Source organism: Prunus mume, linkage group LG1 (assembly GCF_029339155.1).
Source record: "Prunus mume cultivar Tortuosa linkage group LG1, ASM2933915v1, whole genome shotgun sequence".
NCBI lineage: Eukaryota > Viridiplantae > Streptophyta > Magnoliopsida > Rosales > Rosaceae > Prunus > Prunus mume.
The window spans coordinates 16,030,270-16,057,189 of record NC_142698.1 but is presented as its reverse complement, the minus strand read 5'-3'; the positions used below and the strand labels follow the sequence as shown (position 1 = coordinate 16,057,189).

The 26,920-nt window shown below is 37.3% G+C and overlaps 6 protein-coding genes across 7 annotated transcripts; 1 reads left to right on the top strand and 5 right to left on the bottom strand.

Moving 5' to 3' along the window:
• Positions 1-129: 129 nt before the first annotated feature.
• Positions 130-1,504, top strand: LOC103343100 (expansin-A4-like). Its single transcript, XM_008246780.2, has 3 exons — positions 130-331; positions 499-817; positions 1,057-1,504. Exons 1-3 carry the CDS (start codon positions 181-183, stop codon positions 1,358-1,360), a joined length of 774 nt encoding a protein of 257 aa, XP_008245002.1. The 5' UTR covers positions 130-180; the 3' UTR covers positions 1,361-1,504.
• Positions 1,505-5,552, bottom strand: LOC103343088 (MACPF domain-containing protein CAD1-like). The gene is made up of 7 exons (XM_008246769.3): positions 4,798-5,552; positions 3,739-3,977; positions 3,458-3,653; positions 3,276-3,353; positions 2,947-3,130; positions 2,665-2,828; positions 1,505-2,367 (listed from the first exon to the last, which is right to left on the bottom strand). Exons 1-7 carry the CDS (start codon positions 5,053-5,055, stop codon positions 1,750-1,752), a joined length of 1,737 nt encoding a protein of 578 aa, XP_008244991.2. The 5' UTR covers positions 5,056-5,552; the 3' UTR covers positions 1,505-1,749.
• A 1,093-nt stretch (positions 5,553-6,645) lies between these two features.
• On the bottom strand, positions 6,646-8,517 carry LOC103343110 (pentatricopeptide repeat-containing protein At5g15300-like). Its single transcript, XM_089045108.1, is given in 2 exon segments — positions 6,646-8,267; positions 8,269-8,517. Coding segments are annotated over 2 exon segments (1,737 nt in total). The 3' UTR covers positions 6,646-6,779.
• A 100-nt stretch (positions 8,518-8,617) lies between these two features.
• LOC103343120 (Protein kinase superfamily protein) lies at positions 8,618-12,441 on the bottom strand. Of its 2 annotated transcripts, none has more exons than XM_008246801.3 (6): positions 11,477-12,441; positions 10,963-11,095; positions 10,600-10,795; positions 9,885-10,009; positions 9,317-9,475; positions 8,618-9,198 (listed from the first exon to the last, which is right to left on the bottom strand). In XM_008246801.3, the coding sequence occupies exons 1-6, from the start codon at positions 11,671-11,673 to the stop codon at positions 8,911-8,913; spliced, it is 1,098 nt and encodes a 365-aa protein (XP_008245023.1). In that variant the 5' UTR covers positions 11,674-12,441; the 3' UTR covers positions 8,618-8,910. The 2 variants fall into 2 exon arrangements, with proteins under 2 accessions (XP_008245023.1, XP_088901241.1); XM_089045115.1 differs by having other exon boundaries at positions 10,963-11,066; positions 11,477-12,285.
• Positions 12,442-16,404: 3,963 nt separating this feature from the next.
• LOC103343495 (NDR1/HIN1-like protein 10) lies at positions 16,405-17,004 on the bottom strand. The gene has a single exon (XM_008247156.2). The coding sequence runs from the start codon at positions 17,002-17,004 to the stop codon at positions 16,405-16,407; it is 600 nt and encodes a 199-aa protein (XP_008245378.2).
• A 1,291-nt stretch (positions 17,005-18,295) lies between these two features.
• LOC103343133 (MATE efflux family protein) lies at positions 18,296-21,804 on the bottom strand. The gene is made up of 2 exons (XM_008246810.2): positions 21,117-21,804; positions 18,296-19,911 (listed from the first exon to the last, which is right to left on the bottom strand). Exons 1-2 carry the CDS (start codon positions 21,342-21,344, stop codon positions 18,493-18,495), a joined length of 1,647 nt encoding a protein of 548 aa, XP_008245032.2. The 5' UTR covers positions 21,345-21,804; the 3' UTR covers positions 18,296-18,492.
• Positions 21,805-26,920: the final 5,116 nt, after the last annotated feature.

Sequence of the window (26,920 nt, the reverse complement as noted above, 5' to 3'; positions counted from 1 at the left end):
ATTTAGTTTGGTTGTTCAATTGCAGGTCGGCTCAACGTGACAACCGCACCCAACCAAACTATTCATTTCAATGCTCGACTAATATTTCTCACTCTTTTTTCCTTTACTATATATGTAGCCTCCCTTTCACTCACTCTCTCTCTCTCTCTCACACACAAATTGAATAAGATAAATAAAACAATGGCTATGAAAGCAATGAACATCCTGCAATTTCTCTTGCTTATCCTCCAACTAAGTCTTCAAGCCACACATGGCATTGGCAGATATGGTGGTGAATGGCAAACTGCCCATGCAACATTTTATGGTGGCAGTGATGCTTCTGGCACAATGGGTAAGCTAGAAATTAAAATTATTGATACTGGTTTAATTAGTTTCACGAAATAAAACGGGCACTACTACACTCACTAAATTTGTTCGTGATATGATCATGACAGTTTTTAATTTATTCAAATTTTGAATTATTATAATTTATAAATTGTTGAGTATAATATTTTGTAGGAGGGGCATGTGGTTACGGAAACTTGTACAGCCAAGGGTACGGAACTAGTACAGCAGCTCTAAGCACTGCTCTGTTCAACAATGGTTTGAGCTGCGGGGCATGTTATCAATTAAGATGCAACCATGAGAGTGACCCCAATTGGTGCCTCCCCGGTGGCATCACTATCACAGCCACCAACTTCTGTCCTCCTAATAACGCTTTGTCCAATGACAATGGTGGGTGGTGCAATCCTCCTCTTCAACACTTCGATTTGGCTGAGCCTGCTTTCCTGCACATTGCAGCCTATCGTGCCGGAATTGTCCCCGTACTCTTCAAAAGGTAACATATCTTGGTTCCAAAAATTATGGATGGTACACATGTTATGTTGTTAAGTTGTGAATCTTGAGATACAATTATACTAAATTTTGTCTCATCAGATTAACGATTAGATTGATAGTCTAACAACATAACATACTAAATTGTCTGAGAAATGAAAATCCGCGGTGTAAACTTAATTAGATGTAATTGGTTAAGGAGATATTTGTGTTGCTTACCTAGTTGTAATTTTCTTGTTTTAGGGTTCCATGTGTGAAGAAAGGAGGCATAAGGTTCACCATGAATGGTCACTCATACTTCAACTTGGTGTTGATAACAAATGTTGGGGGTGCAGGGGATGTGAGAGCAGTATCGATCAAGGGGTCTAAAACAGGGTGGCTGCCAATGTCAAGAAACTGGGGCCAAAATTGGCAGAGCAACTCCTACCTCAATGGCCAGAGCCTCTCCTTTAAAGTCACCGCTAGCGACGGACTCACACTCATCAGCTCCAATGTCATGCCTGCTGGTTGGAAATTTGGACAGACCTTTGAAGGTGGTCAATTTTAGATGATCTGTGGACAAGAATGACTTATACATAGACTTGTGTTCATAAATTATGCATAAATCTGCTTTGCAGTTTGCATCTTTGATTTTGTAAAATAAAATTATAACGTAAGTAAAATCAATGAAGTTAATTATGATCCGTGGAAATGCAGGAAACAAGCGCTCTACAGCATGGTTTCTTTCATCAAATTAACTCAACATGTCAAACTTTACTTACAAACATATTTCAAGAGGCAGTATCTACTCACACTCTAAAACAACCCAAAGACACATCCTCTTCTCATTCGGTCCATCACACAGCCGAAGGTTACATTGCAGGATGAACATCAAAAGACACTGCCTCTTCCCTAACAAAAACCACCACTGCACATCAATCATGCAAATGTATAGACTCAATAATTTAGCAACGAGTATTTCACTCTCAAAACAATTTTTCCTTTCACCACACCAAGCTTTCCACCCGTAACCAACCAATGACCTGGATCATCTTGAGGCCCCTTGCTCATCTCAGACATGTCCACAAACTTCACCAACTTGTTTCCTGCAACATTTTCTCTTGAACCTGAACTTGAGTCACTGGTGGACATAGGTTTCTTTGACTTTTCTTTTGGGGTATGATCCCACAAGGATCTTCGTATAGTGCAGCCTGGTAGCCTAGAATATAAAAGCTTCATGTACAAGACATTTCTTGATCCAAAATCCCACACTCCAAGCTGTGCTCCAGTGACTATGTAGACACCAGAGAGGTCACCTATGAAGGTCTCGGGGTTCTCAATAGGCGCAGTGCTCACATGAGAGAAGTTTTTCCATTTCACTGGCTCAAACCATCGGCTATCTTGCTCCTCGGGTCCTTGCCACTTGGGAGCACCAATTGCGACATGGGTGTCCCAATATGGTAGAAGGATCTTTGGAAGAGATGCCAAGTGTTGAAGATGGATACAAAGTCGATTCTGCTTGCTTCCTTCTAGACATAACTGTACGCCTGTCACTGGCCTCCGTCCAACGGTTACCTGCATGTTGCAAAATTTTGCTGAAAGGATTAGATTTGGACAGACTATCACTATGTCATTAAATCACGAATCAAACTCAGAACGAGAGATCACGAAATTAACAAATGGTCATCTAATGAGGTATCATTCATATATTCTTAAGGGCTATTTAGACATCTCAAGGACATGACTATTGTGTTTTACATTTGAGGAATTAAATTGTAAGCATTTATGTTTTTATCATGTCAATTAAGTTGCTAAAAAAAGTCCTTGCCTGTTCTTAGTGAAGAGAGATTGATTGCTAGAAAAGGTCCTTACCTGTTCTTGGCTGACATAAAGTTTTTGCCCCATTATGCTGAATTGCAAGGATGGACAAACAGGTTCTTTTCTTTGGGGGGCCAGATTCCTGTCATATACAGGAGCCCATATTCGAGAAATTTGAAACTCTAGGAAATATCTCAGCTCTTCTATTGGAGGCTTATCTGCAAGAAGAATTTCAAAACAGTTAGCAGAATTACCTTATGGCTAATAATAGAGCACATTACAGGAAACAAAAAAAACAAAAACTATAATCCATCTATGAGGATTCGAATGTCTTACATTCAAGATAAAGACCAATCGCTCGAGTAAGGTGTTCCTTTCCAGTTACCCCTTCTAGGAGAGCTGTTATAGGGAAAAATGTCATCTCGATTACATCTGGAGAGGACCGGACAGTTCTTGCCCATCGGGTGTGGTTTTGCTCCAGATCGTCCCCTCCCCTTCTTCTGAAAATGACTGTGACATCCTGATCCAAGGTAATGAAAAATCACATATAGTAAGTATCACAACTTGGGAAAATGAAATTAAACGTTCAAAGAAGAAAAAATAAAAGAATAAACAAAAATCATTAAGTGCAATACGTATACGAATGATAAATACTTGTAACATACTTCTTTCCCAGCAAGAAATGGTGCAGTAGTGGGCTGAGGGTATACCCCTGGACTGTTATATAAACCAGGATCAACACCCTGAAACATATATAAAAAATGATAATTAGAAATTAGATTTCAAGTTAAAAAAGAAGGAAGCTACATTAAATAATGACAAGGAAAAGAAACAAAGCAGAACTAGCCTTATCATTGAATTTCATTTGACCTGAACTTCTATTGCTTTCTGTGTCTGAGAACCTCTGAGTTCCAATATCCTGGACATAGTTTTTGATCTCCATTGTAGACAAAGGAGATGACTGGTGTTGTTTGACATAAATTACATCTTTTCCACCAATTGTTACAGATGTGATGACATGGGTCCCAAAATTTTCAATAAAGCTGTCAAGAAAGAGTAGCCAACAATTAGGGAGCATTTAAAAGTATTTTTTCGCTACTTTTTCACTAAAGATCTACCTATTCATACCTTGCCAAAGATGTTGGATCCCAATTAGTCGGGACAGCCTGTTTCACATTTTCTTGCAACACTAGTGGGGTTTTGAAAAGCTGGACCTTAGCAAGTGGAATATAAAATCCATCCACAGAAAGGGTCTTCGTGGCTGCAGCATCAATGTGCTTTGAACCAGTGAAGCTAAATGCAAAGTTGAAACTCCCAAGAGGAAAGCCTCCAGATGCATTAGACTTTTGATTAAAATACTCAACCATCTGCAATCATTCGCCATGGGGAATATGTTAAATAACTTCATGCATTGAAAGTATTATGCTGTTCATTCTCTACATTATGCTTTAAGCTTATCAGTTCTTTTAAGAGGGGTTCTCCCTCTCTCTTTATACACACACAGATTTATTGGCAGTCACAGCCTCTTGAAAAATGCAATGGACCACAAATGTTCTTGATCATAATCACGAATGCCTCAATACCACTCAAACAATCAAAGATGCTACTCTTGTGCAAGCTTTATTTTCCTAATTAAACTTAGAATTTGATCCTGAGTTTGGCTGGTAAACTAGCTCAAACAAGTACCTAACAAGCGGTGCTTGAACATTTTCTAGTTCAATACATTTTCAAAAGGAAGTAAACAATGTTTTATCTATTATGGACGCAAGGTTATAAAAACATGTCCATCACATATGAAACAAGGAAGAACACAAAACACAGAGGCGAAGGCATTTGGAGCTGAATAATTTCCTCTCCTTCAAATTAAATGGGTCCGAGAATTTTTATTAAAAAAAACCTATGAAGTTTCAATAAGTTTGCTGCAACTCTTCATTGCTGATTATTCATTTTCATGACATATTTCTCAATGAACATCAATCTCATTATTTCAACACTTATCCACTTTCACCACAATCTCAGCATAGTAAGCTGTTTGCAGTCTAAACTTAATTCACAAACTCCTAACCCCAAACCTTAATGCACCTACAACATGCAGACATCCACTAAACCCTCAAAGAAAATACAATAACAAAAGTACACAACTGACCAACCATTAAACATAAGGCTAACATAAGCTAATAAGCATACCTCATGGAAGCTGCAGACTCCAGAACTCTGACGCCCCATGGATTCCTGAGAGTGCTTGATGTCCCTAGAAACATTCGGCACAATTATATCATCATAAAGGCAGAGATCCTTGGTGTGCTCCTCATCAAGCTCTAGTATCCTAGACCCGGCCACTCCCTTACAGTAGAGCAACCTTGTATCGAAGTTCACGTCGAAGCCTCTTCCTAATGCCTGTACGGAGTTCACAGCTGTATGCAAAGCTGCTGCATTTTCTCCCATTTCTCATCAGAATACTGTGGAACACCTCACTTTTCTCTGATCAGAAGCAGAGACAGCTAGGAAAACTGACCCAAATCCAAAACCCAGTTCCCTATTCGGGTTGTTGAGCTCAATTAGAAGAACCAAGCTGGAAACTTTCCCGGAAACCCACAAGGAATTGGATAATCATAACGTTCTGAGTATTGGGTTTTTGAAGATTTCCCTGTTCAACCATTTTCTCAAGGAAGCTCAAGACTGGTTCTTCAGCAGACTCTCTCTCTCTCTCTCTCTCTCTCTCTCTCTCTCTGTTCTTCTAAGTTGACTACGAAAAATCTTTAAATTGATATATTCACGAAGCTGAAGCTCTATCTCCTCCTCTAGATCTCAAATCCGTGGAAAAATTATCCAATTTTTCATTATCTTTCTGTGTGTCTCTCCACAATTCTCTCTGTAAATTTCGCTCTCTACCGTGTACTTTCTACCGGCTTGCGAGTTAAGAACAAGAGGGCATTGACTTCAAGTATTTGTTTTCTCACATAAATATGTGAGTGCATTTTCTCGACCTTAACGTTTGCTTTGACACGTGCATCTCTGATTTGATCGGACGGTTCTGAGAAAGTAGGCAAAACAGTCGTGTTAGACTTTGATTTGGTCAGGTGGGACAGAGACCTATGGGATTGGAGCTCAACTATTGGTTTCAACTTTTTTATTTTCCCCTTTCCTCGGCGTCCTCCTCACGAAATTCTCTCCACGACTCAAAAATGTCGGATACAATTCAAACTAAAAGGTTGCCGTTGCCAACTAAACTGATACTCAGAATCTGGGTTATCTGAATTAGGCCAAAAACTAGTAATTTTGGGTAAATAAAAACAAAAAAGTATGGCCTTGCATTGTGTGCACATCTAAAAAAGGCTAAGCTATTTGACACTTGCAAGCCTTCCCCTAACCCAAAAAGAGAAAGGTCTACTTTGGGTTCTAGTATTTTCCTTGGAAAAAGCTGCATTTGTTTCTTCCATATAAAGGAAATGCTTTCAATCAAATAGATAAGTTCAGCTAAGTTCAAGACCTATCCAAATAGCTGACTTTACTGCCTACCTCAAGTGGTATGCATGTACAGAATTTAGAGATCTGGGATTTGAGATGACTCTTTGTATTCAACAAATCTTACCCATAAAAAGCAAACAAAAGAGCCATGCACTGTGCAATGGTGAATCCTCAAATTACCTTTTACAAGGGGAACCTTTGTCTATGGCCAGAAAAGTAAATTAGATAGTGACATCTATGACACCCTTCAGACCAGAGTAAGGGTTGATTTTTATTTTTTTATGAAAGAGTAAGAGTTGATCAAGCATCATTATTCTCATCAGTCTTTTCAAGACCCCAAGGTCACACGCCAACATGCGCACACAGACAAAATGCAGGCAGAGCACCATTGCCTCCTAGGGCAGGCACATGAAGACATGAAGACCTGACACTTGCTATGACAAGGTCAACTTTTCAAGGGAAATAATCAGGTGGTCCTTGGACCACTATTGAGTAGCAACTTCAAGCTTGCCATCTATCAGTGTCTCAAGGAAAACTAAAGTTCCAGCCCCAATATGCACGCATCAATGAGGATGATAGTTGAGTAATATATTACTAACGGCATTTTTTTATTGGTAAAATTACAACATCTGTTACAATTTTGTTTTGTTTTGCTGACAAATTATCCATAAATGACATACTTACCAAGTCAATGGCTTCCATTATTTCATCTCGACATGGCTGAAGCCGAGCGTTTTTGGGACTTCCTTACAAATCATCTCATTCCTCAATCGCTCAACATCATCCCATCTCTCTGCTTCAGCATAGATGTTTGACAACAAAACATAATCTGCATCCCTTAGAGGCTCCAATTTGGCAAGCTGCTGGAAGCTTTGCACTGCCAATTCTACGTTTCCATGTACCCTACAAGCACCCAACAAGGTTCTCCACAACAAAGAGCTTGGCCCGAAGGGCACAGCTTTGATCATCTCGAACGCTTCTTCTAACAATCCCCATCTGCTGAGAAGATCAACCATGCAACCATAATGCTTCTCATCAGGCACAATCTTGTATTCTTGAACCATCTGATTGAAATACCGGCGTCCTTCTTCTACCAAACCCTTACGGCTACAAGCAATTAAAACACCAATAAACGTTATCCGGTTTGGTGTAACTTCACCAAGCTGCCTTTCCATAGCCGCAAACAATTCCAAAGCCTCATTGCAGTAACCATGGACGCCCAAACCCACAATCATGGCATTCCAGCAGCCAACAGGTTTCATTTTCAGCTCACCAAACACTTCCCAAGCTGAACTCAATTTCCCACATTTAGAATACATATCTACAAGGGCAACACCTAAATACCCTTCAATCTTATGGTGCTGTAGGTTCAAGGACTCGTGAATCTTTCTCCCAATCTCCAATGCACCAGTTTCAGCACAAGCACCCAAGATAGATATAAGCGTAACTTCAGTAGCTTCCACCTCAGCAATTTGCATTTCACGGAAGAGCTTCAATGCTCCATCATAATCTCTAACCTGAACATAGCCAGCAATCATCGAATTCCAAGAAACCGAATTCGTCACAGGCATCTCTCGGAAGACTATTTTTGCAGCCTCAATGTTGCTCAACCTAACATGCCTTGCTAATAAAGTATTCCAGGAAACTACATTCTTCTCAGGCATTGACTGAAACAGATAATCCGCGGATTCGAAATCGGCAACCTGATCATAAGCTGTTAACATGATGTTCCAAGAAGAAGCACTTCTGTCAGTCATTTCGTTGAAAACACAGCGGGCAAGTTCCACAGACCCACACTGAGAGTACACAAAAATCAACGAATTCTGAACATACAAATCACAATCAAAGCCCAACTTCAAAACCCGGCAATGAATTTCACTTCCCTTACGATCAATAACAAAGCCACAAGCTTTCACCTCATCTTCTTCCATACGTTTCATCACTCTAGCACAAGCCTTGAGGGCAAAATTGTATGTGAAATGATCAGACCTAACATTCGTTTCCTGCATATGGTTGTAAATATGTATAGCTTTGATGGGGAAGACGCTGTTGGTGAAAGCCCTGATCATGGTGTTGCAGATGAAAGGGTCGTCCATGGTGGTCTCTTCGAACAGGGCTTGAGCGTGCACGAGGCAGCCTAGCGGTGACAGTGATGCGAAAGCAACCAGCTTTGCGACGATGGATGTGTGAAGTAAAGAAGAGACCTGTTTTCGTGAGGAAACCTTGGACTGCTTCGACTTGTTTCATGGAAGAGAGTTGCTGAAGCTGAAGAAGCTTGGAAAGTTTGTGGGAAACGGCGAGAGTCGCACTCAACATCTTCCATTCCGAAAGCTCTGAACTTGATGGCTCATTTGGATCATAATATATATAATGGATTGAAATTAGGTACTCAAAACGACGACGTATGGTTTTAAGTTCTGTTATGACCATTTTACCCATTATTGAAAATCTTGATCAGAATTCAGATGCAAAGCAAAGACAAAACACTTTGGCTGGATTCAGATTCTTTATCACCTAGAAATCCAAATACTGAAAATGATTTTGCTATAAAGGGGAAGGTTCCATTGATAAGAACAGAAAATTGTCCAAAACCATGTATCTCTCCTTTACAATAGGTCACCAACACAATGAGAACCATCCTCAATTTATCTATTTATTTTCCTGATGAGTTACCCCATCAGCACCATTTTTTTTCCAGCATTTTCTCATCCTTTGCATTCACCATCATCTTTTAAGGTAATCAATCATAAATTTGCTAAAAATTGTATCTACTATCGCAAGACTGTTCCGCCAGTTGGAACAAATTGATGGTTTCCAAAAAATTTTGACTGCTCATTGTGAGTTCTTGGTCCTCTTAGCATTGAACAGTTGCCTAAGGAAAGCAAACTTCCCTCTTGTCCGAACAGATAATTCACTCATGGTACCATTACTTGCTGCTGCTTCGTTGGTGTCGGTATCTGGTATAGGCGGTGAGGGTGGTGAGAGTTTGAAGAGGAATGAGTTGAGCATGCGGATGATCTGGCTGAAGGTAGGCCTTAAATTAGGGTCTTCAACCCAACATGACTGGATGACAAAGGCAAGATCAGGGGATATATCCTCCGGAAGTCGAGGCCTCTCTTGCTGCATTCTCGAATAACAATATAAGAGTAAGCAACATAAATAGAGGTATTGTTTCTTATATCAGACTGCACATAATAGCCAAATGTATTAACAGCAATAACAGATTTAGTTGTTGCACCTTGAAAGCAGCAGCATAAGCAGCCTGCAAATTGGACATGCCTTCAAAGGGCATGCGGTTGGTCAATAATTCCCATAAGACAATCCCAAAGCTATATACATCAACCTTGTTATTGTAATGCTTCTTCTCTCCCTGACGTAAGGTCACAGTGCTATACAGCTGCAAATGCTAATAGTTGGTCAAAGGGAACTAACAATTGTGCAGGAATAGTAGAATACGTTAGAAGCAGATCAAATAAACTTTCAAGCACATTCAGAAACAAAACCCAACCAAAGTAACCCAAATTAGTGCATAAGGCTTCAAGATTGGCACCCAATTAGTGTTTTAACATTACTTAGGGTTTATAGTAACCAGTTCAACTCCCTCATACATCATTTCCAATTCTGTCTATCATATATACAGAATTCATTCAAAAGCCAGAAAGAGAGTAATAGCTTGTCGTTCTGCAGTCAACTCAAACAACCATGAAACTTTTCCAAAATAAAAAGATGTACTACTTCCAATTTCAAGAACATCAAAAGACCCCAGATACCTGAAAGACTGAAAATAATTAAACATGTTGACAAACCTCTGGAGCCATCCAACGGTAAGTCCCAGTTTCTGCTGTCATCATCTCTGTCACGCTTTCTTCTCTTGCAAGACCAAAATCCGCAAGCTTTACATGTCTCTGATTTTCCGTAAGCAATAAATTGTCTGCAATAGACATCATATGTATTGTTAAAGAGCGAAACCTAATAATTTTCAGAGTAAAGATTAAATGAAAAAAAAAACACCACCACAGGCCCCAACTGAAAAATAAATGGACAAACACCTAAGACAAAACGTACAGCCTTGTTTTGCAAGTGAAGCTGCCCTCTTTTACCATTTTTTATTTCAAAATGTTGGTCCTAGGATAGTAAAAACTGATCACATGAAAGCAATCTTGTGAACTAAGTGCAGAGTCCAACAGAAAGAATAATTCCAATTGGAGAGAACTTTAAGCCATGTCTGCAGCCTACTGGATAAGCACAGCTTAGCAAGAGCAGAATACAACATACAAATAACAGCAAACAAAGGAAACTTCTGGCTCAAGCACTGCTGCAATTTACACTAATTATTTAACAGAACTTTGAACAGAGATACACAATTAGAGCACATTATTCCCTTTTTAAGTATTGGAGTTTTCATCAAATGTTAATTTAGAAAAAAATGTCAACAAATTCATTAAGCATTAACAAGCCCTCTTCTATTGTCATTATCCAGCAGTACCAAATACAGTAGTTAAGTACAGCTCAATATGTTACCAGGTTTCAGATCTCTATGGATAATCCCATTGGCATGTAAACATTCCATTGCATGAGCGATATCAAGAGCAAATTTAATTGCCACAAGGAGTTCTAATGGATTTGGACGAATACTCATCAGGTACTTCCGGAGTGACATCCCGGGTAATAGCTCAGTAACTATCACCATTAGAGGATCCTTGCAAGCTCCAATAAACTGTAGAGACAAAAAAAAAATTACAGAATCCAGTAAAATTATTAATTTGAAAGCCAAAGGCCTGCAACAGTTCAAGCAGAGCAGGCATGAATTCATTTATAAAACTTCCATTTCAAATGTCTTAAATAAAAAGAACTAGAGAGTACATCTTTAATCACAGCACTTACCTTGACAAGATTTTCATGTTTTACCCTAGACATCATATTAACTTCACGAGCAAAACGACTCTCAAGTGCAGTTCTTTCTTCAGAAGTACTCCCACGATGGAGGACTTTGATAGCAACAATTCGATCACGGTACCTGGAAAATCATTAGACTAGACGTACATAACTAGTACACAGTACACTAGACAACAGACAAACTACTCATAAACACTCCGTGCAATAACAAAATGGCACAGTTCATGCAATGGCAACCAACTAGTAACTCCCTCTAGTTTACAAACAAAAACAACTTATCAGCTAATAATAAAGATTCCTCCTCCTATTCATCCAAGTAGAGGGTTGAAATGGGTTCCTCCAGAACCGTACAAGCATATCCTTACCAGAACAAATGTTACATGAAAATAATCCATACAGTATACAACGAATTAAAAATACATTATTTACTTAATCACACCAGGCAATCAAAGAGCAACTAAGTTGAGCATAAATAGTTGACTAACAAGGAATTGAGACTGACCTTCCTTCATAAACTTTCCCATGTGCTCCTTCCCCGATTTTCGACCCGATAAACAACAACTTCGGGTCAACCAGCAAGTTCTCATCGATCGTCAACTGCTGCGGGACCAATATCGGTTCAACCTCCACCGACCTTCGCAAAACCGTTTGCTCATGCTTCCTCTCTCCTCTTCCTGCGTTGTTCACGCTGCAATTCATGCTGCAACTCTCAAATGATACCCGAATTCCTCATTTCAACCCCTTCCTTTCCACGATGCTTAATCACACAATTGACATTATCCCAATCCGATACTCCGGCTCTTCATCAAGCTTCAGTGAACATTTGCTTCAATTTCCATAGCATCCCTCAAACCACCATCACAGAAAAACCCAATTCCTATCAAGACTGAAGCTTTCTTATCCAGACTAAACATTCAGAGAAACTTCCACCAGCACTACTTCACGAATTTATATTATAAAAGGAAAGAAAAAAGTAAAATTGTTGGAAAGAAAAGGAGTCAATTTTCTGACCGATGGCAAGGCTTTTCTTTTTGTTTCCGAATATAAATTGCGAAAATGAACTCTCTTGTCAAACTTGTAAGAGCAACTTTGCTTGAGCTGGAAGCCTCGTCGGCTTATAAAAGGAATTTACAGCCAAGGAAACCAGATAAACACAACACGAAAGCAACTTACAGTCGACGCTAAATTTTCCCGAGAAAATTCATCCAAGAAAAGAAATTTAATAATAATGAATAACAATAAAGCTAGAATCGCTGCCTTTAACGTCTAATTAAGCTCGGAGCTTCATTTTCTTTTTCTTTTTAAACTTCTACATAGAAAAAGGAAACCTAACCCTAGAAAGCACGAGCCTCTCTCTGTGCCTCTGAGCTCGCTTTCTTTCTCTCTCTAGGAATCGCGCTTTTTTCTCTCTCTTACCCACTGAAGAGAAAACAGAGCGCTCCGATGAAAGATAAAATTCCGAGAGTCTGTTCCGACGGAGGGTTTAAAGTTTAAAAGTTGAGGGCAAATATTTCTTTTTCTTTTTCTTCTAAAAGCAGAAAGTGATATGGCCAATGGAGAAGCGCCACGTGGATAGCACATAAACAAAGGTTTGCTCGTTGCGGTCGTGGCATCAGCCGATTTGGACGTTCTTGGTCTGATAAATCGTATAGCGACAAAACGTATTCGGCTCGGCTCGATTTTGGCTTTGGGTTGAAAGCCGGTCAGCTTTTTCTGCCTCGTGCTCATTGCTTGAGAGTTAGGAAGGAAGTTAGGAGTTAGGACAATCCTTTTTTTTATCCATTGAATCTTTTAATTTCGTTATAATTATTAAATTAATGAATGAGGGAGACAATTTATTTATTTTATTTTATTTTATTTTATTATAAAGTCAGTTGGAGTATTTGTGTATCTGATGTGGATGTTGATATTTCTCCAAATTTGCATGAACTCAAAAGTGTCCATTTTCGTTTTTAATGCCAATCTTTTCAGCTTGACAAGGAGGGGCGGCCACTATAAATTGTGATGTTTTTCTTTGCTTTGACACTCGAGTGTTTTTTCTTCATATTTGTTAGGTAGAATTTACTTGTGCTTAGATGGGTTCATTAGTTTACTTTTTTTCATTTATCAACGTTCATTAGTTTAATTATGTATTAGAATATTACATGGTGTAGGTTGACTTTATATTATGGTCTGCTCATGAAAAACTACGACCTGTTCTCATTCATCCCACTTACAACAGTGTGTAAGTTCATATATTTTTCAACGATTTACCTTTGATATATAGAGTCTAACTCCGCAATTAGTGTAGTTTGAATTTGAAATTAATGATAGTCAATATGAAAGGTCTATATATACCACAATTCAACTCCACCGACAACCTCCTAGAATATGTTTGTTATCTAAATTTTGTTTTAAATAGTTAGTTTTCTAGTAGACCTATGAGTAAATGTTAATTTATGTTGATTGGTGGTAAGGATTTTGAATATATATATATATATATATATAAAGTAAAAAACAGAGAATGGTAAAATATTCAAAATATCAAAAAATAATTTTGGTTAATGCAAACATTAAAAATTAAAATTATTAATTAAATGAGGATAATATAGTAAATTCATATTTTTCATATTAAAAAAATTAAAAGTAAAAGAAAAATCAAATAATATATCCTATACAAATAAAACACAACTACCAATTATTTTTTTTTAATTCTAAAATAAAATTTATTTTTTATAAAAAAATTAAAAAAAACCTCTCACAAACGCAAAAACACGTACCGAAAGACTAATAAAGAAAGAAAGAAAGAAAAATCTTTGTCGCCACACCATAGCATGATGGGCATAGAACAACTTCGTACCACATCACCGTGATGGGTGCAAAACTTCTGTACCGGAGGACTTTTTCCATGTTTGTGACTGGAAGGGTTGAATTTCGAGCAGAGAAAATATGCATATGCCAAAATTCTAGTGGCCTGTATTGTATGTTGGATATACATTATGAAAATAGAAATATAGAAATAGAAATATATATAAAAGAAAAATACCTTTTTCAATTAATTAATGACACGTGTGAGATAGACGTGGGTTTTGTGTGACATGGGTTGGGTTGGGTTGGGTTGGGGCAATGACTTGACTTGTTTGAGGATTGAGGTTGAGGGTGTGGAGAGTTTGGGGCCTTGGGACTAAGATGGGACTTGGGGGACCATTGATTCTGATTTCAAATCTTTTTCGTCAAAAAAGCCCACTGCCCCCTCCTTTTGGATTTTTTTTACTTTGACGTGTCAGTCAGATGAGTACATATGTGGTCCCCACAGGTCCCATCGCCATCTGATTGGAACAAGTGTGTGGACATTCTGACATTCAGATTATTCGTGTGAGTAGAGTTAGGTTCATAATGCGGCCTCCTCGGTTTCCCTTCTTCTTTCACTTTTTTTTTATTTTGGTTACAAAAATGGATGGAAGTGCTCTGAAAGACCATGATCACCGACGGATGGAGCACTATTTCATTTCACTCTTTCTTGTTCAAATTATCAAATCAATGATGCATGTTATAAGGATCATGTATATGGATACAAACTTCAATCTCTTTCGGGACAGACTCAGAATTTTAAAATAGAATAAGTTAAATTTATCTTACTTGAAGGATTTATAGGCAAAACAATGTTATAAACAAACTCAAATGGGTTGCATTAAAGATTTTGAATTAGAAAAAAAAACTCCATAGAGATTTTGGGCTTAAAAAAGACTCTATAAGATAGACAATATTAATCATAACGAGGGACCGTACATAATATATCAATTTATAGATTTTTTTATAGTGACTATCAAGTTATTCCGTAATATTTTAATCTAATTATTATACCATGTGTATACCTACGTCCATTAAATATCAACATTTTCATCCAGTCAAGAATTAGTAACACCAAATAACAATATGACTTTTAGGGCACTTCTAGCGGAAGGCCTTTTGCTCGGGCAGGACAGGGCCTAGCCCACATAGGGCCCACCAACCTGGGCAATCCCTCAGGCAGAATCAGCTCGTGTTGCTGCCTAGGCTAGTGATGTAATGATGATGTCATTATCCAATTTAAATAACCAAAAAATAATTGAAAAAAGGAAAAAAAATCAAAATTTATATATATATATATATAAATACTTAGCTATATTCTTTACTTCTCACACCAAAACTCTATACAAATTCATCTTTTTATATCTCATGTGAATAGTAGTTGTCCTTGGGTTGCCATGACAATGGGTAGAAACACAATAAACCTTTTGCAAGGGCTGCTACTATTCACGTGAATAATAACAGATTATTGCCTCCAATGGCAGATCTATTAAAGCGCAAGGAGGTGCAATTGCACCTCCTCAATGTAAATAAGGAAGTACCCCCCATTTGGATTCAAATAAAAATACTAAAAAATCAAACTCCCACCAAATCAAATATGAAAAATCGGTCTTAGTGTAAAATACGATTTAGGCTAAAAATAATGGCTCATTAAGTCAATATATACTTCATAATAAAATATCATAAAATCAAGTTTTCTTATTTGATGTGTAAGGAATAAAAGTAGCCAAAAATTATCTTGAGAAAATGATTATTGCGAAAAATCATTTTTCATACTTAGTCAATATTTTTACATAAAACAATTTTTCATGTATTATATGAATGAATGAAGGGATTTAAGGTCAATCTAGGTAAAAAGTCTTATATGTTCAATTAACAAAGAGTTTTTAGTATTTCAAAATTGCACCTCCACTAAAACATTCATGGTTCGCCAATGATTGCCTCACCTTACTTTTTGCAATGACAAATAAATGAAAGTGCTCTTAAAGGCCATTATCACCGACGGATGGAGCATGAACATTCAAATTATCCAACTTTTGACATGTAACACACAACTTTTGATATCAAGAGATAAAACCGTGACCGTTGTTTATTATGAACTAGTCAACATAAATACCAAACATATTGGCCCCACTTTCTTTTATCTTCTTGAAAAGAATATATATATCCTTTTACAATTGAGTAGTTGCCATATGTACAGAGATAGCCATCCTACGTGCACAATCAATCATATTTTTGGACCCACCCGTAATTCATATGCCATACCATCCACAAGGTATATGGCAGATTATGTACACATCCACAGATTGCTTGATTTACAAGTTATAAGGTACCTTACTTTGTTGTATTTTTGTCATGTACTATAATTAAAAAAAATCTCATTTTATCCTAATTATAAATACAACACTAGAATTTCTCAAAAAAGAATTATACGCTAATCATATCAACACACGAAAAAGTAATTTATTAATTCGAGCAACATAAACATAATAATTCGGCTTATACATAAACCTAAGCCAATCGCATTATCATGCATGGCCAATTATTATAATCATAAATTAGATTAGAGAAGGGAAGAACAATAAGCAATGAGTTAACTTATTATTTGTCCGATGATTGAGCTTTGCATTGCGTAACCTTAAAACCTTCGGCAGATTTCCCGTTGTTCAGAGGGACCTTCAAAGAGCATGCTATATGGGGTTGCTTAATTTTAACCTTCGATGCAAGAAACTTGACCGTGTACTTAACATCTAGGTTCAACAGAATATCAAAATCCCCAGCATTCTTAAAGTTGGAGACCTCATCAGCCCCGAAAGCCACTGGCCGCTGCCCCTTGAACAATGCCGGTAATACTACCGTCTTCTTGTGCCCTAGGTAGGAGGAGGAGGAGCTCAAGCTAACATTATTTAGGGTTTGCTTCATGAAACTGGCACTGGCTTCGATTCGGTCAAAGTGGAGACCAATCTTGTCGTTAGGGTTTTGAAGGGTTATGTTGAGGGCTAGATTGTACTCAAGGGTGGTGTTATTGTTTGTCAAGTTGAATTGGAGAAGTGAGGCATCGGTCACTTGGTAGTTGATCCGTTTCAAATGAGAAACACGAACAAAGCCAGCTATGATCCAGGACACAAAACCGGTGATGCCTAGGGAAAAAACTAGGGCCACAAGGATGATGGAGCAACAGCAAAAAGTGCACATACCCATGGTTGAGGAAATTAAAGAGAATTTTGAGTTGGTATATGATAACGATGTACAATAAGAGGTATTTATAGTAGTAGCACTGAGAAGAGAACGTGTGTGTGTGTGTTATTGAATTCTAGATATCTAAACTGGAAAGTAAATGTAAATGCGCACAGCCGCGTGTTTGGATTGATAGAAAATATAGATGAAACCGCATGTCATGTAAATCTCTAAACTTCAGTTTCAGCACCAGTCTAGGTACTGATTTACAATTTTGATTATCCAAAACGTAATTAATGTGAAATACCAAAAATGTATGGACAAAGAAACCTCCCATGCAGTTTCCACAGATTTGCAGGAGCCTTAAAAAGGTAGAAATTGATTATCCAAGATCCCATCAAATCAAATTATGCACTCGTTCAACATAAACCGAGGAATCAAAAGATAACGCGTTTATATAAAGGGTTTCAATCTGTAAAATTTCGGAAACAAAAAAAGAAAAAATAAGAGATCAATCAATCAACTTGCACCAACTTACCGGCAAAAAGAAAGAGAGAAGGTATTATACATAAACATTCCATATTAAAAAATGATAAATTTATAGTATACGCCAGTTTTTACCTTTTTCATATTATTATTTTTTAAAATGGACCACTCGAAAAGTTGCATTGCTATATCAGAAAGTTAACATACATGATAATAAGTGATTGGCTCGGAATAGTACTACAATGACATGTAGGTAAGTTCTCTCCACAAACATAGGTTGAGATGAAAAAAAGAAGGCAAATCACATGGTTTTCAAATAGAAAAAAGGGAGTTTCACTAAAACACCAAAAATGAGGGTTGAAATTATAAAAAAACTCAAGCACTATTTAAACATATAAACACACCCAAAACCCATCATTACACACACTCAAAACCCATTTATAAACACACCCAAAAAGTTGACTTTGGGGTTGATTTTGGGTGTGTTTCTATGTCTAAATAGTGTTTGGGTTTTTTTATAAATACATGTCTATGGATTGGGTTTATTTATAAATTTGTATAGAAAAAAGTGGATTGAAAAAATGACGAAATTATGATATAAAATCGGTTGGTGTCGATCTCCAAGCCATGTGTCATTGGCCTTAGTGAAAAGAAATTCACAATTGCTCAATTAATCTTTGGTATGTCATTCATGTAACCTTACAAGTTTTTCATCTAACAATAAATGTCCTCACATAATATCAACTGTGTAAATGATATGGCCTTTTTAAATTTATTTTTTTACATTAATATTTCTTCATACTATATAAAGGATAATCTATGGGAAATGTGAAGGAAAAATGATGTATTAACATTACATTTAATAATTAATGACCAAGTAATTTTTATTTTTTTGTTTCTTTCCAATGATGTAAACACCCCCAAAAAAAAGAGGAAAAAAAAATTGTGATTTCTGACCAAATATGATTAATTTGTACTGAGTTTGTCTATGTAAAATTATCCCTGAAAGTTTGATATTTTGTAAACTCAGAGCTCAGTAGGAGGTAGCAGCCCACTTTCTTCATCCTCTTTTCTCTCCTCATTCTGTTGAGTCTCTTGCACATCCAGTGTCAGCTGCTCAGCCCTTCTTGTTTGGTGCTTCCAATCTGTGTGAATCAATGTGTACACCATCATACACACACAAGAAGCCTGCGCTGAAAGTAGCCCAAACCAAAGCCCAAGAAACCCAATTTTGAATGTAAAAGTTCCAAGAATAGCAACTGGCAATCCAATGAGGTAAAATGCATACAAGTTTATTCTGGCTCCAAGTTTAGGTCTTGCAGTAGCTGATAACACTCCACAGGCAGCTGTTTGAGGAACGTTGCCAATTTCACACAGGCCCAGAATTGGCAGTGCAGTTGAAATCAGATCAAGAATTTGTGGCTCATCTGTGAATATAGTCCCCCACTTGGACCTCACAGCAGTCATGAAGATGAATGCTGAGAGCCCACAAGCAAATGCCACAATAAGCCCAATTATGGCAGCCCACTTGGCCCGGGTTGGTTGCCCGGCTCCTAACGAATGGCCCACACGTGTCGATATGGATGCCCTTAAAGAAATTGGGATAATGTACAACATCCCTGTGGTTTGAATTAAAATCCCCATAGCTGCTACACTGGCTTCTGGGTTACTCAACCAGCCACAGAAGAACAACATTATTTCGTACCACCACCACTCCAAGCACATCGAAACACAACTGGGCAATGCCAAACTTATCAATGGCTTCCATCCTTGAAAGGCCGAGATCATGGTAAGCCCATGCCAAGGTTTCAAAGCATGGGTTGAGATAGTCAGGTAAATGAGCAAGCCCAAATTAAATAGTAAGGTGTTGCAAGCAAGGCCCAAACAAACACCTCCTACCCCTAAATTCAAGTATGTGACCAAAACATAGTTGATAGGCAAATGCAAGAGGGCTGCAAATGCAGCTGCTAGGGTTAGTGGGGTTGTTAGGCCTTGTGTTCTCAAGAAGGTTCTTAATGGTAGGAGGTGAGCTTGACCTAGCAATTCAGGGATGGAGAAAACCAGGTAAACTTTGGCAACTCTTGTGATCTGAGGGTCCTGACCCAACAATATAAAGATGGGCTCCATGTTGAGCCACAAAAGTGCAATGGGTATGGAGACAAGGAGGAGGAGGCAAACTGTTTTCTGAAAAGTTTGACTGAGAATTCCCCATCTTTGGGCTCCATAAGCTTGGCAACAAATTGGATCCATTCCCATTGAGAGGCCGCTGAGGATTGAGACGCCTGTAATATTTCCAAACCCTAGAGCCAATGACCCTCCAGCCAACTCTGTTTTCCCAAGACGCCCCAAGAACAGCATTGAAATTACAGACCTTGAATATATGAGCATAGATGTCACCACTATTGGCCCCCCAATCTTTACCAACGATCTTAACTCTTCTCCTATCTACATAAAGATTCACATTATGAGAGAGAGAGAGAGAGAGATTAAGTGAGAGATATAGAGTTTATGGTTTGAACTTCGAATTTCTATGACACATTGATAGTGTGTGTATTTGAGAACCCCCTTATATCTTAAATTATCGTTTGTATTAAAAAAAAAACAAAAAATGACAGATATACACGTGAAAAAACAGCAATTCTATGTCACTTTTGTTCGTCCCAAGGTCCTAGAATACTGAAATGCAGTCTAAAAGTGAGCTTTAGAATTTTTATAGCCATTTGACAATCAATTTGGACCTTTTCATGCGTTATAAAAGTTGCAAGTGGGCAAAAGGTGAAGTTGGTGAGGTATATTCGTGAACTTTTTTAGGGCACTGGCTATTTTACAGATGAAGCTAATTAAAAAAAATTGTCAACGTACGTCAAAAGAATCTAAAGCTGTCATGTGAATGATTCTACTTGGAGCTGAGAGTAATTAAGGTTATCACCTATGACTAGTATTATATGATATGAAAGTAATGTTTGATATTGTTCTTAATTAATCACAAGCTGGAATCTGTCAGACTTGTGTTCTCAATCAGTTTAGCTGCAAGACTCGAGAAATGCATTGTGTTCTGGTTAATTCATTGCTGCAAAACTACGCCGAGCCTAATTTGTGTTGAGATAATGAAGCATAGCTTAGACTGGGAGGCATTTGGGGAGGACCAATACCTGAACATGCTGTTATGATTAGGAGGTTTGTGGTTATTAATTATTTCTTAATTGGGCGCTTACGTGTTCCTACAAAAACATCATGGGACCCATGCAGGTTCCAAATTGGTCCTTTCACTCGTGTGAGTGTGGGCCTGTGGGGCCAGACGTGTGTGTGTAAAAAGGTATAGCTCCTTCTGAAACTTGCTCCCTGTTAGCCTCAGAGGCATGAAAGAAGTTCCGCTCCTAAGCCCTTTAGCTCATACTATGGTTATTCTTTGGGCAAATGCAAGCCGATCACTTACTTGTGTATTTCCACTTAAAATGATTAAAAAACATAAATAGTTTTACATAACATAACATCTTTAAAGCTCAAGATGATTCACGTGTGACTATTGGGCATGTCACATAGACTGTAAGTACAGATAAATTCCTATGACGCTATATTAATGTCGAGAGACAGACATAGTATGATGCATGCCGGAACATTTGAATGAGAGAAAGAGGGAGGGTACATACCTCAGTAAGTGGAAGTCCTTCGAGAAGGCCATTATTGGGGAGCTGGTGGAGGCGTTGAAGGAAGGTCTGAATGAAAGTAGAAGAAGAAGTGGTGGTGGTGGCGCCGCCTTCGCCTCTAGCTCTCATTGTCAAGTCTCCATTATAGTCCTCAACTACATGATGCTTTGGAATCAGAGGGTGATGACCACCATTTATAATTCCTCGAGATTCAGTACTAGGCAAGCACATGTTTATCCGACGACACAAGAAAAACAATCCTATAAAAAGTACGGCCCACGGTCCAGTTTTAGAGACGCCTTGTCCAATGGGGTCCTATGTGCATTTTCTATGTATAATATAAACACATATATTAAACCAAACCAAAAAAAAAAAAAAAAAATCCTCCTCCAAATAATTAATAAACATCAACTAAACAAAACCCAATATGTACGTATCATAATCATAATCATAACCCATAGTTTTACTTTAAAAAAAAAAATCATTACAAAATCAGAGCCACAGACCTTTGTATTTACTTTCAAAGCCCCAAATTAAGCTGTCTGTGATGTCTGTCTGTCACTTTTGGGGTCTTGGGAGCCTGTTTGTCTTCGCAGCTGCTAGTTCTCCTCCTCGGCAATGGCAGCAAGGCAGCGTGCATTTGACCTTTCACTTGCTATTATTGCAAAGAAGAAAGAGCAACCAAGAAATGCCGCACTGAAACATGGAGAGTGGAAAACAGGGGAAAACAGAGCAAAACAGAGCAACTTTGATCAACTTGCATATCCCTAGGCCTTGAATTATATACACACATAAATATATATATTATTTATATAGTGTGCACTGTGCAGCTTAGTGAAAATGGCTATGGCATATAATAAGCATGCGCATCACTCTGTCTATGTCCACCTAAATTTTGGCTTTATCCAATCAATTCTATTGTCACATTATTGTAATGTCTGTCTGAAAATAAGATGGGTTTTTTTTTTTTTCTTCTAGTGAAATAAAATATACCAGGACAATTCTGCACTCGAATAATATGCATAAATAAGTTGGAACTTGGAACTATATATGTGCTTGCTCTGTTTATACGTACAAGTGAGGCTTAATTGGAATATCAGAGACTACTAATGAAGCTAAACCCTAAAAGCTATAATTTATCAAAATGTTTGATTCAATATTTTATTCAGACTATTAACCTTACAGGGTTGAAGCTAACGTGTTATGCTCAACTAATTACTGCCTAAGTCCGGCCGGACCACTAAACTTGGTCAGCTCACTTTAAACTAATCTAAATTACGGGGAGAGGAATTAAAATTCGGGTGCAGTCAACTTAGCTAAACCCATGTCAGCTCACTTTAGATTTAGATTATACTAGTGGGAAGGTAATATTTAGTCCATTTAATTGTCTTAAGTTGAACTTATTGGGAAATTATGAATCTTTAATCAAATTTTGTCCTGAAAAATGGAAGGTGCCCGTGCCCTAAACCCTCCACGCACACATGAGAATTGAGGCAATCCATTTCTTCCATAACATGCATGCACCTAGTTCTTGTCTTATTTACAAAATCTCACACCAACGCTAGTATGAACTTCATCAAAACATGCCATAATTTCTTGTTTATTTCGTTATATAATATGGTCCTGTTATCTATTATTAATAGGCAAATGGAATATGATTATATAAGAACCTTGGAAAGCGTTGTTTATTCATCTTGAATGAGAATTATCGAACTGATCTACTACTCTATTAGTATTAGTAGGGTTAAAGAAAGGAAAGGCACCTACGTGGCATGTAGGGAACAATAATTAGGACACCTATACCTCCAAGTAATGGGACATTCCCCCGACCAAGATTGAGGAACTTGGGGGAAAAACCAGTTATACTATCGAATAGTTCCGCGATAAAGTTTACCATATAAGTTGATCTTGTCATTTTAGGTAGTTTGAGAATGATGATTGATTCTTTGATTCTTTCTAGAGCATTGTGAACAAAAACAAGAATGTCATTAAAATAGGGAATCTCCTATTTTTCCCTAAAACACTAATTCAATAAGCACATAAGAAGAACCGAGTAGCAAAAAATTTGTTTGCGTATTCAGCAAAACACTATTTTAAAAAGCTTTTGTGCAAGGAGCTTGCAATTCAAATGATTAAGAGCATTTATTCATGCACTCGAAGTCTTAGATTTGATCTCCTTTTTCCGATATTTCTTGTATCAAAAAAGGCTTTTGTTGATCGGTAATACCAAAAGCACTCCCTTAACTACTTTATTCCTCAACTTTTTTATGGTTCTTTTTTCAAAAGTAATCTCATACCTTGCCCCTTTGGTTTCTTCTTTTGCGTTAAGCCCTGCCCTTTGGGGTCGATCAACGGATGTGTCTGTGTGCCATCCTTTACAACAAGACATCTGCACAAAGCCATGAGTTTAGAATCCATTTCAGCTGTACTACGTACGGATCCTTTTTCATTTGGGGATTCATTTGACTAAGCTGACCACAAATGGAAACGAAGAATATTTCTACTTCCATTGATCTTCTCTTTTCTTTTTTTTTGACTTCATTTTTGTAAATATTAATTCTTATTTATAGATTCCTTTGCTTAATGGGCAGCATGGTGGTGATAGTTGCAATGCAACACTTAAAGATAATTGGAAAAAAAGTTAAAGTTAATCAATCCTTTCAAATTCAGCTTTTTGATGCTTTAAACCACTTGATTAGTCTCTAATATAAAAAGTTAATTAAGCCAGAATCATACAATTAGCTTTTAAGTATTTATTTGTATCTATTAATAATGTACCAAGAAGCTATTGGCTTCTTTCCACTTGGGCATGCATGTCTTTTCCTTTTCTTTAATCTCCTTTCCATGTCTGTTAAGTTGAGTAACCAAAGTTTTGATTTTTAGCTAGAAGCCTAAGCTTTCTTTTTAATAAAAATATATTTTCACTTTTTCTTTTGGACTGTTATATTTTTCTTCAGTTTACAAAAATGGACGGCTAGTTTTTATTTATTTATTTTAAAAACTATAAATAACCCATGGTTGAACTTTTTCCCTTGTCATTGGTTCATAACTTCAATTATTTGTGGTTGCCGAACAAAATGATGGATGTCGACCATGGCCATGTCTCCTACTCCCACACACATACCTGAAATGTTAGGTTCAACAAAGGAGACTTCCAAGTTTATTAATTCTTTTCAAGGGAACAGCTTCAACAAGATTTCTGATTGGTATGAGCTCAATCCCCATTATAAGCAACATAGGGTTAAAATTTGTGGCGTCCAATAAGAAACCTGATGGACAAAACATGCCACTGCTTAATTATGGTGTCAACAACAGGAGGCCCTTTTATAAATATAGATAGATTTGGACCACACGAGAGGCCATTGATTGCTCAGCACAATCTTTATAATCTATGATAAAGTTTGCGATTGAAAAACACCATATGCATCTGTATAAAGTGGGAATGCGCTCATTGTTATCTTGAAATGAGAGGTGATCAAATTAAGGAGAAATTATAGAATAATACAGTTGTATTGTCCTGCGGTATACACGTGTTATAATATGCACTACTATAAAATTGGGCAAAAATCACGATCCAAATTCCACAAAAAAGTGGGTCATGTCCTTCTGAATCACATATATGTAGTATTTGTGTCATATGTAGAGAAGACACAATAGTTTTGTGTCCAACTTGAACGGGATAAGGAAATAATTGTGCTCAAGTAATTTAGACACAACTTGTGTGGCTTATAGAGAGCACGAATATACCAAATAGTAATTTAGACACAATTGTCATGCGGTATACACGTGTTATAATATGGGTAGACGACATAGTTTATATTATAACATGTGAACAAGTTATATCACGTGACAATACTATAATTACCCCAAATTAAGATGTTGAAACTTAATTAGGTTACAAGTTGAAGCCAATCAAAGGTGGAGATTAGCTAGCTTTCGGCTGTAAAGTGTGTTTCCATTAATAATAGAGGGACTTAGAGACATAATAAATAACCATAGAGGTGTACTAGATTGAACCATTTTAACCCAAAAAGTCCACTTAATTAAACTAAAAAAACCAAAGTGCAAATTACAAATTACAAAAAGGTTGAAGCATATAGGTTAAGAAAGGCAAGCGTGGTGTATGAGAATCACAACTTCACGTTCCCAATCAGTCGGGACCAGCAGCAAAGGAGAACCCTTCACAAGTACGAAGATGCCCAACACGACCAACCAAAGCTTCAGCATATGGTTTGGAGCAGTTTACCAGAACCAACTTGTCAATCTAGCTTCATAATTTAAGTGTATTTGTATAACCTTTTTGGAGATAATTTAATTGGACTAAGATCTATGCTTTTGGTGGTTTCCTTTCTTTCTTTTTGTGTGTGTGGGTTTTGGATTGTTGCCTATGCGCGTGTACTAAATAATTAGGGTTTAGGGTTCGTGAAAAAAGAAGTTGTTGAGCCAATAATTTAGGGAACCATGAAATATAGTTATATTATCATTGTACTTATAAAGGTAGAGAACACGTTGGAGCAGAGAGTAATCTATGTAATAATGCATACCACTATTCGGTCCAACAATTGGTCGCTTGCACTGCTCTTATGAGAGGGTGGAGGAAAATGTATAATATCTACTTTCATTAATTTACATTATCTCAATATATAGATTAGATAAATTAATAAAGGTCACCAAAGTTCAATTAATATGAGTGTCGTCACGTATGTTTCATAAGTATCTCTGACAACTTAAACTTTAGGTTATAAAGGTTACCTAACACAATATCAAAACTCTAGTTCCTAGAGGCTATGCATTTGCCATTAGGTCCACTAATTCTCAACTTCCATTAGCATTTTCTACTCACTAATAATTAATTAAGGCATGTTTATTTATAAGGCATGAGCATTGGATCGATTCCACTTCTTGCTTATCTTATGTTTACTAACACATAGATATTGGAATTATTCTAATTCCTGATTTCTCTCTCGTTTATTAACACGTAAGGAATGAAAAATTATGCGGATTCTACTGTAAAATTAGTAATCGAATACCCTCAAAATTGAGAATGGGAAATAAACACGCCTAAATGACTAGATAAGCTTTAGTAACCCTAATAATCTGTGTTGCTTACAGACAGATATGCTCTAATAAATGTCTACCATTGTAGCCACCGGGACATGCACTAATTTCACTCAGCTGGTTGATTTAAAATCTGAGACTAAGACCATATGGGTCGTTGTTGGGGACAAGAAGAAGGTGAAGTCACTCAACAAAGATTAGTGATTTTGTATTCGTCCTGTACCATGAATCTCAGTAGTGGGGACCAACCAATCCTCCAATGACTAGCTACACTAGGGAATGTTTTTATAGCTTCCAAATTTCTTTGTTCCCTGGAAGTCTAGTCAGTGTGGGTCCTGATGATGAATATTTGATAAGTGCTTAAGAAAACAAAAATTAAACAAATGAAAGGAAAGCTTCATGGAGTTGATAGGGAATCAATTAGGGAAGGCTTCTCTAGTCTAGGCTACCTTTTGTTTAATCAGAGACAAACCCAAGTGCTGCCTTGGAGTCACACGGCAACATCTGTCTATGTCAAAATATGGGGCACGAAAAGTTCCTTATTCTTTATTTGTTCTTATTTTGGTCCTGAAAAGTTCCATAACAAAGCCCAACTACATGGACAGCCCGAAGTTGGAAGAACCAAGCAAAAACAAGCAAACAGAGTCCAAGGCTCCAAGCCCACAAAACGAAATTCACTCAAATTGCCAAAATTATAGGGCTTAAATTATTTTAGTAAATTAATTAATTTACTCGGCTATAGTAAATAC